The 14,127-nt window shown below is 41.5% G+C and overlaps 1 protein-coding gene across 2 annotated transcripts; it reads left to right on the plus strand.

Annotated features, from left to right (window-relative positions):
* Positions 1-1,456: 1,456 nt before the first annotated feature.
* SLC24A5 (solute carrier family 24 member 5) lies at positions 1,457-14,117 on the plus strand. 2 transcript variants are annotated; one of them, XM_084642383.1, is made up of 9 exons: positions 1,457-1,485; positions 2,879-3,058; positions 5,434-5,517; positions 5,622-5,725; positions 6,041-6,141; positions 7,450-7,733; positions 8,489-8,695; positions 13,155-13,256; positions 13,706-14,117. In XM_084642383.1, exons 2-9 carry the CDS (start codon positions 2,992-2,994, stop codon positions 14,032-14,034), a joined length of 1,278 nt encoding a protein of 425 aa, XP_084498509.1. In that variant the 5' UTR covers positions 1,457-1,485; positions 2,879-2,991; the 3' UTR covers positions 14,035-14,117. The 2 variants fall into 2 exon arrangements, with proteins under 2 accessions (XP_084498509.1, XP_084498508.1); XM_084642382.1 differs by lacking the exon at positions 1,457-1,485 and adding an exon at positions 1,841-2,066.
* Positions 14,118-14,127: the final 10 nt, after the last annotated feature.

Below are 14,127 nucleotides of genomic sequence, written 5' to 3' on the forward strand. Positions count from 1 at the left end.
ACATAGAGAACATGAAACAATGGGTGTAACTATACACACTGTAATGAGAGTGATCACTTAAGGTGAGCTATTACCAGCAGGAGAGCGGGGGGGGGGGGGAGGGAGGGACCTTTTGTAGTGATAATCAAGGTGGGCCATTTCCAGCAGTTGACAAGAATGTCTGAGGAACAGTGTAAAGCTTTTGCCAAGATTTTCAAAATTAGCTAGTAATTTTGGGTTCCCAACTTGACACACCTTACAGTGGCTGATTTTCTGAAGGCACTGAGCACCCACCCTTTAAAAATGTCTCAGGTTAAGCACCCAAACCACTTTTGAAACCTTGGCCCTTATAATATTCTGGGAGAGAACAATCACACTGTTTTTAATATTGAGACAAAGAGGTGCTGGAGATTGATGCAGCTATTATGGCTGACTGAGCTGGTTCAGAATAGATTTTTTTTAATTGCCAGTCTCTACCCGGTCCTAATGACTTTTTGTAGACACAATCTTTTATTACAAAAAGGGGGAAAAAATCACCTTGCCGCACTTTTGCCATGGAGTTACTAAACCCCATCACATCTTGTACATACTGCATGGTGGTTGATCATGCATTAGCTAAAACAGCATGGGAATAAGGAACAATACACTTAAAGGATTAGGATGCAATGACACAAAATAATGTTTTTCAATTGGCAAGAGAAATAAGACCAAATATCTAAATGTGCCTGAGCATTAGCCCTGCTCCTACAAAATGGCTAGTTACAATATTGGCACTTTACAATGTCATTTCACATAATTGGACAGTAAACATTTATGGAAACTAAGTTTAGAAATTGATTCAATAGAAACCTAACTCATAGCTTTTCCTTTGGAAAATAATAGTTTTGTGGGACCTACTAAAATACATTTTTAAGCAAGAAAGCTTTGTATTTAATCTTCAGTTACACACCTGATTTCAATGTTGAAACGTCATTGGACAAAGGGTTGGAAACAAGTTTGGGTTCCAGGCTCTGAAGCAGGGGCCTGTGCGCTTGATCTCACTGTGACTCTTGCTGAATAATTCACCTGACGGGTATAGAAGTCTTCTTCCCCACAAAGCTGGTACTGGCATCACCCAGCGTGGGAACTCTGGCACAACCCAACGGGACTAAGCGGAGGCTGTAGCAGTTGTGCAAGGAAGAGAGTCATATTCGAATGAGAGCAGCTTACACTAAATCTCCTTCCCATCCCAACATTTACACAGCCTCAGCAGCTTGCACCAGCGCAACACTGGTGGTGGCCAACATGTCACATGCTTTCTCCACAGTTGCAGAAACGAAGGGCAGTTGGTAATAACGGCTTACGCCTCCAGTCTGCAACTGGACAGAGCTTTGTACCTGGGTCCTGCCTGAGCACAGGGGCCCGGAAGCCGTTGGGAGATCCGCGCCTCCCCCAGAACTTCAGGGCTGCCTGTGGGCGGCTCTTGGTGCCTGGCGCCCTTCAACGAGCGGGCTCGGCCCTGCGCCGGTGGGGGCAATTCCTGGGAGAAGCGGGGGGAGCTTGGCGATGGGGGCGGAGGGGAGCCCTAGCTATGGCTTGTATCTACCGCTGGCAGCTAAGGGGACTCCAGCCCGAGTCCTGGCTCCTTGCCGAACCGTGGGGCGAGGAGCAGCCACCCCGCGGGACTAGCGAGGCCCCGAAACTCAGCGGCACCCCAGGGTGGTGCGCCTCCCGCTCGGCCCCGGACAGGCAGCCTGAGGTCCGGGGCGCCAGCAGCCGGGAGAGCGAGCCCGGGTCGGGCGGCATCGGGCCGGAGCTGCAGCAGGAGGCGAGCGCCTCACCCCCTGCCTCCGCGCCGCTGCGCGCCCAGGGGAAGCGGCCAAACCCGCCCCCTCACATGATCCCGCCGGCCCCTAATCCCCTCTGCGCCTCCCCGGCGGCTCAGTGCGAGGCTGAGGCCGGCGCGATGAAGGGAGGCTGCGGCCAGGGCTGGAGGCACCGGGCAAGAGGAGGCCGGGCAGCCTCCGTCCTGCTGCTCCTGGGGGCTCTGGCCGCCTTTCACCTGCCTCGCAGGGGCGCTGCCGCCCAGCGGCTCAGCGGGGACACAGGTAGGCTGGGGGCGCGGAGTGTCAGCCGGCTGCGTTCACACCTCGGGAGCGGCTCCGCTCCGCAGGAAAGGGGCGCTGGGTGGGAAAAGCGCAGTAGCCCCAGGACTAGCCTTCGCATGGGCCGCTTGGTTTACGGGGGCTTTTCAGCTACTCAATCGGCGATGCACACAGTGCCCGGGGGGGAAGCGTTGGAAAGAGCTTGGGGTCTTTCTTGTCACACTATAGTTGCTAAGAAAGGCAAATTTGTTCAACTATTTCAGTAGGGGCCTAAGTTTTCTCCCTTTCCTTCGCTGGCTGTTTTCCTCCCCCGCGGTTGGAATGGAGCCGTTTATTTCTTTTGCCGGAATAACTCCAGCCTGACCTGTATGTGGTTGGAAAATGTCTAAGTTTAAGCAAACCTTCCGGGGCAATACATGGCACCCACCCCAGTTTTTTTGCCTCTCTGGAGTCTTATCTGGACGTCAGAGTTGTACTGGAAACCTCGGGATACCTGAACATTGGTTGCTCTAGAAAGGGATGTGTGTCAAAGGCTCATTAGACAAAGGGTTGGAAACAAGTTTGGGTTGCTGGCTTTCCTCAGTGCTGGTTGCACCGAGTTGTGTGCAGGAGTGAAACATTGACAATATATACCATTATGTGTATCGCAACAGTTCTCTGTCTGGGGATTCCAAAAATTAAGAACAAATCATTTAAAATGAGTTCCTACGTTCCACCTAGCCAGAATTCCATTGAAGACATCCTCAAAACTTTTGTAGCTGGGGGAGACGACTATGTTTGATAATATGCACAAGACCTTTGTATTCTCTTTTCAGAAAATAAAACACAATGTATTCCCTCTTCCTCATCGGAATTTCCTGAGGCATTTTTTACACAACAGGAGAGAGAAGATGGGGGGATCATTATCTATTTCATAATTATCCTTTACATGTTTATGGCTGTATCCATTGTGTGTGATGATTACTTCCTTCCTTCTCTAGAGATCATTAGTGAATGTAAGTTATTTTTTAAGTCCTAGTAATGATTTCTGTAAAATTGAACAACTATTGGCAAGATTATTCTCTTGGCAGAGTTTCACAACATGAATGCGACTTAGAAATAAGGGCAGAAAGTTCGACGTTCAATATTTAGCTTAGTTGGGAAACAATGTACAGGGAGAGTGGGCTTCTGGCTGCTAAACTACAGGAGTGTAGGAGATGTAATATTGACATCCAGGCTTAACACCAAAAAGAAAATATTTTAAATAAAGTGATTAACTTTAAAGTGATTTTAAAAATGAAAGTACCAGATGTTCTAGACTAAGGCAGATAAACTTTTCTGCAGGAACCAGTGTCCTGGGAAAAGCTAACAAAACACACTAGTACCAATAGGATTCCTCTTGTATAGATCATGTTGATAAACTGGAGTGTTCAGAAAACAGCCCCAGAATGATTAAAGGATTAGAAAACATTCCTTACAGTGAAAAGAAAAGGAGTACTTGTGGCACCTTAGAGACTAACCAATTTATTTGAGCATAAGCTTCTGTGAGCTACAGCTCACTTCATCGGATGCATACAAGGCAGTTTCCACAGTATGCATCCGATGAAGTGAGCTGTAGCTCACAAAAGCTTATGCTCAAATAAATTGGTTAGTCTCTAAGGTGCCACAAGTGCTCCTTTTCTTTTTGCGAATACAGACTAACACGGCTGTTACTCTGAAACCTATCCTTATAGTGAAAGAGTCAAGAAATTCAATATATTTAGTTTGATCAAATAGGTGGTTATAGGGTGATTTGCTAACAATCCAAGTATCTACATGGGGAACAAAAATGTGTAATACCGTGTTCTTCAATGTAACAAGCAAAGTGTAACAGTATCTTAGACAAATTCAGACTCTAAATAAAGGCGCACATCGTAATAAGGTAATTAACCACTGGAACAATTTACCCAGAGCTGTAGGGGAATCTCCATCACTAGAAGTTTTTAAATCTAGATTGGATTTTTTCTAAAAGGTTTCCTCTAGTTGAAGCAGGAATTAATTCAGGGAAGTCCTAAGACTGGTGTTTCAGGCTAGATGATCAACACTCCCTGCTGGCTCTATCATCCCACATGCAGCAGGACAGAAGGGCAGGTACACACATTTGCTTTCTCTCTATCTACAGTAGATATCTCCTAGCTAAGTGCCTATATAGTAAGATGCTGGGTGCATTAGAAATATCTTACTTAAAATCAGTTTAAGCAGTGGGGGGAACAAAGGTGTTAACTTGTTAGAATCATAAATAATTTACCTAATAAATAACCTGACAATTTCCAAGAGCATAAGGACACAATGTTAAGAACAGTGGTGACCTCTTCTACCAAATGTATGTGCTAGTGGAAACAATGGGAGTTTTGCCATAAAAGCTAGTGGTAAACTTAGCCCTAAAGTTTCCTTCATCCCCATACAATTAAAACCAAAACCCATTCATTAAGAGACAATTGCTGCATAAAATGCCCAATCCTGAGTGGGCTGGTAACTTTGTGTTTTGTTATGCTTAAAGGAATCTTAAGCTGCTTAACTAAGGCCATGTCTACACTACCACTTATATCAGCAAAATTTTTACGTCATTCAGGGATGTGAAAAATAACACCCCCGAGGAGATACATTTCACTCGCATAAGTGCTAGTGTGCACACCACTATGTTGGCAGGAGAGCGTCTCCTGCTGGTATAGCTACCACTGTGTGTGGAGGTGGTTTTATTATGTGGATGGGAGAACTCTCTGCCGTTCGCATAGAATGGCTACACAAGTGATCTTGCAGCAGCGCAGCTGCAGCGGTACAGCCGTGCCGCTGTAAACTTACTAGTGTAGACGTGGCTTAAGCCTTACACAATATATCCATGAAGCAAGTAGTACTATACCCATTTTACAAATGGATTCAGCAAGTAAGTGAAGCAGGAACTAATTGTCAGTTTTATGCTTCACTGAGTTGCTGATGCTTGACTTGAGGAGTGTATTTTCCTCACAACAGTAGATACAAACAAGTAACATCTAGAACATCAATGAACTTGGATTTAAATCTGACTTTACATTTTTCACCCACAAATAAAGGTCCCAATCCTACACGTTTATAAATCTTGTGCACTTATATTAGAGCAAAAACTATTTCAACACTTAAAACCTATGCACCAGTCTTTAGAAAAGTTTATAAATGAAGTTCTTGAACAGTTGTCTTCCTGACATTCAAACAAAGGTCTCCAAGCATCTGTGTTATAGCTTATTCTGTAACCAATAAATTAATTTTCTTCTGCGAAGAATATAAGGAGCTACTTTTTACACATTAGTTGTAAGTAGTGTGTGTAGATTAGAGGTGTAACTTTTGTTTAATAGTAAGTATTTTATTCCATCTTCAGCCCTTGACCTCTCTCAGGATGTTGCTGGAGCAACTTTTATGGCAGCTGGTAGCTCCGCTCCTGAATTGGTCACTGCTTTTCTAGGTAAAACGAATAATTGTTTAACAATTCTGAATATATAATCTCCCATCCGCCCAAAAAAACTAAAAAGCGGAAATTAACTATGTTAAACACTGTTTTGCTTACAGGGGTATTCGTGACAAAAGGAGACATTGGAGTTAGCACCATCCTTGGATCTGCAATCTATAACCTTCTCGGTATCTGTGCAGCTTGTGGGTTATCATCTAGTGTGGTACGTAAAACACGGATATAATTTGTCTCTCTTTAGAGCCAAATGATGGTAACTTCCTATGGTTTACTGACAAAAGTCAAAGCAAGTTTAGTATGATGATAGTTCAATTTATTACTCAGTAGCAAAACGGCATGTAATCAATCAGCAGATAACTCCCCAAAAAGATTTTTTTTAAATTACTTTTGAGTTACTATATTTAAATCATTTCCTAAGAACCAAGTTAGTCACATATCAATACAGAAACGTTAAGGCAGCATGTACAGTAGCTGGTGAAAGATCTACAACAGATTTGAAAAAGTAATTTGTGTCCTGCAGGTTTCGAGGCTGTCTTGTTGGCCACTGTTTAGAGACTGTTTGGCATATGCAATTAGTGCCGCAGCAGTCCTTGCAATGATATTTGACAGCAGAATTTACTGGTAAGTGCACAATTTGTGTTAAATTCATGTTGACTGGAAATTAGTGAGTGTAAAAATCAGTTTATTTTGTCACTTTTTCATCAAGCATTAACCTCAAGTATCCCAATCTGAAGTTCATTGTATAGTACATTGACAAATATGAATATCTTGTTGGCTTTAAGAATTGTATATTGAATTCAGTGTTCATGAAGGCTATTGCATTAACCATTCTGTGGGTTCCTGCTTATAAATCTCAACCAGCATAGGCTTCCTTGCACTGAACTTCAAACCTGTTCTGGTGTCCTCTCTCTTGCACAACCATTAGTCTTCATAGTCTATTCCTTTGTTAACCTCTCTTTTGTGCACCTGACTTGAGATAGTTGTCCATTATCAAATGGACTGAGTAACTCATATGAACTGCTGAACTATCAGATGGTAACTATTTTCAGTCAATATTGACCTTAATTGGCTTTGAACCTATGAGGAGAGGCTTTAGTCTTTAATTACCAGTTTCCCGAACCATTCAGCCTCCACTTTTCTTCTTTCCCACAGAAATTAGCCTGCAATATGCATGAGAGCTGAATTTTTAGGTTTTTCTTTAACTGGGTAATGGAAGCACCTACCAGCTGTCATTATTCCATGTTCATTATTAAATACATTGCACTCATTTGGCATTTTTATCTTCAAAGACCATTAAAATCCTCAACATCCTTGTGAGCTGAGTTTACAAATTGTGGGTTCAGTTCTAATATAAAGGGGCAACACTCTATTTAAGTCAATGGAGTTGCACCCATTTGTTCCAGAAGAGATTTGGATTAGTTTCTCTTCTTTACAAATAAGTTCCTCTGTGTAGCCTTCAGCAAATTAGCTAAACCCAGGAATAGAACTTTGAAGTTCCTGGCTTCTAAGCAGAGCTCAGACCATGCCTTCTGTTGATTAACATAATAGGATTCAATCTTGCAAATGTTTACGCATGAGTAGTTCCATAAGACTACAGAATACTGTCGCAGATAAGTGTTTGTGGGACTGGGGCTGTCTTCTGTTAATCAAATAGCTGTAAAATAAGGAGAAACAGTCTCCAAGATGGTATCTATACATAACGTGTGTCCTGGTAAACCAGAAATCTTTGATAATCTGCATTGGGGAAATACGTTTAATTGTTTCCACTTATTTTCCTTCTGCTGCCAAAGCCAATTAATTATCTCCTTAGTGGGCAGTCACTTAAGTATTACTAAGCTAAAACAGCTTTTTTAAACATCAATTTCTTTTTAAAATAACTGAAGATAAAAATGAGTTGGATTTTTATGTAAAATCCAATTTTTATTCTAGGTATGAAGGTGCTTCCCTGCTGCTGATTTATGGGTTATATATTCTGGTGCTGTGTTTTGATATTAAAATCAATCAATATATTATGAAGAAGTTTAGTCCCTGCTGTACTTGTTTTGCAAAAGCTATGGAAGAAAACACTGAACAGCAGCCATTAATTGGCTGGAAGGAAGAATGTGAACCACTAATTTGTCGACAATCAAGAACTGATAGTGGAATTTTTCATGACGAATCAGACTACTCACAACTTTCTATAAGTTTACTTGGGCTTGATGAAATTTCTGAAGGTATTAATACAGCCTCTACCAGTCTACGTGTGTTTCTAATTATGGGAGTGGGGGTTGAGTAAATTGTAAGACTAATTTCAAATGGTTTAGACCATGAAAGAACTCTAGTTGAGTGTAATACACTACTATTCCTTCTTGGAATCTGACCTTTAGCAAAATCAAAACACAGAGCTGGTTATATAAAGTTATCCACTGGAAGAATGCCAGAGCAGTCATTCATTTGAGCCACAGCAGAAGAACTATGATTGATGGGTAGAGTAACTTTCCTTGAGATTCTTTGAAGTTCATATTTGAAACTTCTCAACAGCTCAGCTGATAGGTCTTCCATTTGATATAACTGCCACTTGCACTAACTGCGTGATACTGGTGTTCCGTGAAACAGGCAGTTAATTATAGCCCCAAAAGATGTGCTATAGTATGGATCTGATTAACGCTTCTGAGGCAGGAATTTAAGAAAGTGACAGCCCTGATATGACTAATCCGGTACCTATGGAAAAACTTCACTTAGGCACCTAGTTACTCAGTAAGAAAGCACCAAACAAACCCATTACAAAGAAGCTCAGGTTACTTAAGTAAGCAGAATAACTCAGGTGACTTTTCCTAGTGACGAAAGAAAGGGAAATCTTGTTTGAGATTGTATTTTTGTATGCTTTTGCCCATCGTTTTTACAAGTAAAGTCAGGTTATCAGATTATACACAAACATAGCCTCATTACAGAGATAGTTTAAAATGGTTTACCTTTTAATCTCCAACAGATCCTCCAAATGTCTTCACTATCCCTGAAGCAGATTTAAAAAGAATTCTTTGGGTGTTATCTCTTCCTATTATTACACTACTCTATCTGACCACACCAGACTGCAGAAGACAGTTTTGGAAAAACTGGTTCATGGTGACATTTTTCATGTCAGCTGTGTGGATTTCTGCATTTACATATGTCCTTGTATGGATGGTAACAATAGTTGGTATGTACTTTACTTGCTGCTATATCATGTCAACTGACTCAATCACTGAGGAATGAATGATTTTTCACAACTGGGGAGGGTTAGATCTTAATTCTGTACTCTTCTGAAAAAGCTTAGCCTCAGACTGCATGTTCATAGCTCAAGTTTCTCCCCCACCTACTGCCCAAAAAAAGTGGTTAACAAGATAAATCAGCTGTTATTGCTTTGAAAAGGACTAGTTCAGAACTACCTAAAGACTGCATTGAGACGTTTTCATAGTTAACTTTCTTTCTTGGTCTGATATTTCCCTAGAAGAATATTTTCTGGAAATTGAGCTTGGCTGTACCATTGGGCTGCACCATCAGCCTTCCCAATCTAGGTGATGGGCATCTACTCATGTGGCTATGTAACAATGAATGCATTTGAGAAAAATATTTACAACTTCATTGCTCAAATTGTTCAGAAAATTATGGATTTGTTCTACCTAACGTTAAGATCATAAACAGCATTACAGGCATAGCATTATTTTAAAGCAGGTATCAAAGTTACCAAATTTATCTGCCAAGACTGGAGATAAAAGTTCAGTTCCTCTCATACAATGAAGTGAGCTATAGCTCACGAAAGCTTATGCTCAAATAAATTTGTTAGTCTAAGGTGCCACAAGTACTCCTTTTCTTTTTGCGAATACAGACTAACACAGCTGCTATTCTGAAACCATACAAGAGCAGTTATCACTAAACTTTAAATATCATTTCCTTGCAAGCATCAATTAGGAGGCTATGATCAATAATGGTCATTTAAAGAAATGAATTGATTTTAGTACCTTTAGCAACAAGTAAAGGGTTTTAACAAGTTTCAGGTTTGCCTTTTTTGCTGCTTTGATGGGGAGGCTTGAATTGTGTGTGTGTGTGTGATTTAAACCTTTAAAAATCATGTGTGTCTAGCAAACTAGGGAAAACTAGAGTACTCTGTCAGTCTCATGAACTCACATCTTAAGTGAAGGGGCAGAAGTATTTAATGAAGTCATCCTGTCTCCTCAGAGTTTTAGCAATTAGAGGTAAATAGGTGTAAAAGCAAAAAAATGTTTCTGAATGCTGACTAGACTGTTTTCCCCCTTTCAGTTGCTCAAACTTTCTGTCACATGGCATAACTTGACTAGTTCTCTAGTCATAGCTTTCAGGGTAGACATGAAATTTCAAATTTTAAGAACAAACCAAAAACCGACAAGCCTTTCAAGCTTTACATCTCAAAAAGCAAAGGGGAAGGGGGAAGTTACAACCCTTGCATTTCTCCTTTGTAGCTCCTTTAAGTCTGCCTATGTAGTCTACTAATTCACAACTAAATTTGTTTTGAATTCAGTCTAATTGAATGTCTTAAGGAAAAACAATCCTGCCAACAGAGGCTTGTGTAGTTTGATACAACCAAAAGTAAATAACTAGCTGTCAAGTCTAGTGTACTGATAGAGGTAATTCAGCACCTACTACATTCTCTCATTGTTTATAAAACACATCCTACTCATAACTAGGTAAAAGCAAAAAGAAAAGGAGTACTTGTGGCACCTTAGAGACTAACCAATTTATTTGAGCATGAGCTTTCGTGAGCTACAGCGGTAACTTACTGTAGTGAGCTACGAATCTTTGACAATCTTTCCCATGTTGCAGGTGAGAGCTATTGCTGATCTGCTAGTTAGAGCCATGACAATGTGAAAGTGGATATGCCAAGGTTTCAAACAGGGTGGAGTGTTGGTCTACTTTGAAAAGTGATTAAAAGTGCTATTGGAAGGGGGGGGTCTGTGTCTCACTGACTTCAAACTGTGTTTGTTCTGTCTACAAGATAAAGCTTTAGATAGCCCTACATATTCATCCTGGGTTCTTTTCTTTTCATAAATCAGTTTTTGTAAAAGGTAATGCACTAATACCTATCCTACCCCTGGACTTCACAGGGTTTGTACAGGTTTAGCATACTGGAACTTAATTCTGGTGCATACAAAGAATAGAATCTAGCAAAAAAAACAAACAAACAAACATTTGATAAATTCATGGAGGATAGGTCTATCAATGGCTATTAGCCATGATGGGCAGGGATGGTATCCCTAGCCTGTTTGCCAGAAGCTGAGAATGGGCAATGGGCTGAATCACTTGATTACCTGTTCTGTTCATTCCCTCGGGGGCACCTGGCATTGGCCACTGTCGGAAGACAGGATGCTGGGCAAGATGGACCTTTGGTCTGACCCAGTATGGCCATTCTTATGTTCACATTCCCTATTAGTATGTATTAGTCCAGGGGTGGGCAAACTTTTTGGCCCGAGGGCCACATCTGAGTATGGAAATTGTATGGCAGGCCATGAATGCTCACAAAATTGGGGGTTAGGGTGCGGGAGAGGGTGAGGGCTCTGGGGTAGGGCCAGAAGTGAGGAGTTCAGGGTGGGGGAGTGGTTGGGGGGGGGTGTGGGGGGGGGTGAGGGCTCTGGGCTGGGACTGAGGATGAGGGGTTGGGGGTGCAGGAGGTTGCTCTGGGCTGGGACTGAGGGGCTCAAAGGGCAGGAGGGGGATCAAGGCTACGGCAGGAGGTTGGGGTGCAGGCTCCAGGCGGCGCTTACCTCAAGCAGCTCCCGGAAGCAGCGGCATGTCTTCCTCCGACTCCTACGTGGAGGTACAGCCAGGAGGCTCTGCGCGCTGCCCCGTCTGCAGGTAATGCCCCTGCAGCTCCCATTAGCTGTGGTTCCTGGCCAACAGGAGCTGTGGGGGTGGCGCTTGGGGCAGGGGCAGCATGTGGAGCCCCCTGGCTGCCTCTACACTGAGGAGTTGGAGGGGAAATGCTGCTGTTTCCGGGAGCCATGGCATGTGCGCAGCAGGGCAAGTCCCAGCTCCAGTGCCGGATTAAATCATCTGAAGGGCCGGATGTGGCCCCCCGGACAGTAGTTTGCCCACCCCTGTATTAGTCCCATCTTTACATTGTCACTTAACAGGCTAAAACTGCACTTTAACTAGAAGCTGATAAAACTATGTAGTGAGGAAAGAGATCAGACCTACTTCCGTTTAGGTTCCAATCTTACCTTTTAGGGCAAGAATCTAGCACTTTGTGCCATAGGCTAAGAGATTCATGCTTCAGCTCTCCCTTGTCACGCCCATTACTTTTTAGTCTTGGTTTACAAGATGACTTTCTTCCTACACTAATCCCCTAATCTGGGGAAGGAGGCTTTGGATCATTACAAATCCCAGATCAGAATAATTTTCAATCACTTCTAACAGAGAAGCAGCAGATTTAGATTCCCTATTAAGTTTTGCCTCTAACTGACCTAAGCTGGTATCTGGCATGCAACTACAGCACACCTAAATTTACAGACAATCCACTGCATAATTTGTTCTAACAAAATTGCTTATTACTGTTTGTCAAAACCCTTACTATTATGGATGAAAGGCCCACTACAAAAAAAATGTAGAGGTAGACAATACACTTTTCAGTAAAGTGAATTAAATTAGCCTTTAAAAAACAAGTTAAAAGTTTAAACAGAGATCAAATCCTTCAAACTTTCTCCCCAAGTTTTATGAATACTGCTTTAGGGGAAACAAATGGAGACAACACCTGCTTGACGATAAAATCAAAACTAAAGGCTGCTCAAGGTTAGCCCCAAAAGATAAATTCAAATCCAAGTTAAGTAGTTCTAGCTTTAAATTTTAGGTAAGCAACTGAAGCACAAAGATGAAGAGAAGTTAATCCATTTTCAAAGCATTAATGGCTGCTAGCAGGGAAGAAAATAGTGTACTGCTACTGAAGTTAATGTGAGAAAACTAGTATTTACCGGTGGGAAACGTAGGCTTCTAAATAAGTAGAAGTGTTGCAATTATATTTTACTTAGCATTTTGCTAAGTATGACTACTAAGACTTGGAAAGTTACATTTTTTTGACTGAAGTGAAGTTTCACAGCAATGAATTTGGACAGTACAGTAGTAAGGATTATTTAAAGTCTTTTCATATGTCTCCCCAGGGAGTTCATGTGCTTTTTTCAAGAGTGAATGATTAAAGAGGTTACTGCTTCATGTGACTTCCAGAACTCATGTGATAAAATGCCAAAAGAACACAAGGGATTAGTCTATTTTCAGCAGTTCAAAAAGTGTCAATGGTCAAACCTCAAACTTGTACTGTATCTGCAGGAAGTCAGTAATAGCCTTCTACCTCTAGCTGAGTGGGCATATTTATTTTCAAAGCTGAAAACAAATTCCACATCATGTTACTGATAGGTGCTTGTTCCATTAGTAAATAACCACTGACTAGTTAAGAAAAAAGTCAGTGTAAGATTTCAGTAAATAAAGTTAAGCTATCCTGAATTATTACTGGCTCCCACAGATTCCTTTTGGAATTAGCATACAAATACCAATCCTTTCTTTCTCTGGTAAGCACAGATCCATAGCAGATTCCTCAGGCCAGACTTCAGCTACGAAACGTGTTGTTACTCAGTATCCTTGTTTATTCACTACAGGTGATACGCTGGCAATTCCAGAAACAGTAATGGGTCTTACATTACTAGCAGCAGGGACAAGCATACCAGACACAGTTGCAAGTGTACTGGTGGCTAGGAAAGGTAAGAATTTCAGCATTCATGCTCACTCAATTAAGAACTTGTTTTCGGAGCTAGGGCAGAGAGGTCTCAACACACACACACACACACACTATATCTGAAAGGGTCAGAGCAAATCATAAAGCTGCTACTGTTTGCCTAAAACAAAATTCATTAGTATTAAATACTGAAGTTCACTTAAAGTCAATTGTAGCTTAGCCTTCCAAAATTTAAAAGGGAGGGGGGGAAGGAAAGGGTTTGGAAAAGTTTGATTGCTGTTGGACAAGAATTATGATTGCTATAAAACTGCAAGTTTAATTGTGTTCCAACAGGATTGATTTTAGGCCCGTAGTATATAGTTTACTTTATCAAGTGATCTCAATGTAGGTGCTCATAGTTTAGGGAGATGCTTAGAAAATTCTTTCTACAGTACAATAAAAATGAATGGACACTTGGTGTTTTTTGTTTTGCAGGGAAAGGAGATATGGCTATGTCTAACATTGTAGGATCTAATGTATTCGATATGCTGTGTTTGGGAGTACCTTGGTTTATAAAAACTGCCTTCATAGATACATCAGCACCCGTGGAAGTGAATAGCAGTGGTTTGACTTACACAGCTATTTCTCTTATTTGTTCCATTATTTTTATTTTTCTGGCAGTTCACCTGAATGGCTGGAAGTTAGATAAGAAACTGGGAGCAGTCTGTCTAGTAATGTACTTAGCATTTGCTGTATTGTCAATTTTATATGAACTTGGGATCATTGGGAACAATCCTGTAAAGGTCTGTGGTGGCAAGTTTTAGCCAGTGACTGTACTGAGGAAGACACAAAACAATGAGAGAGGATCAATTTCTTCATTTAGTCAAATAAAAAAAATCCAAAACTCCCTTTGGGCT

This window comes from Lepidochelys olivacea (assembly GCF_965140295.1).
Source record: "Lepidochelys olivacea isolate rLepOli2 genome assembly, chromosome: 10".
Taxonomy (NCBI): domain Eukaryota; kingdom Metazoa; phylum Chordata; order Testudines; family Cheloniidae; genus Lepidochelys; species Lepidochelys olivacea.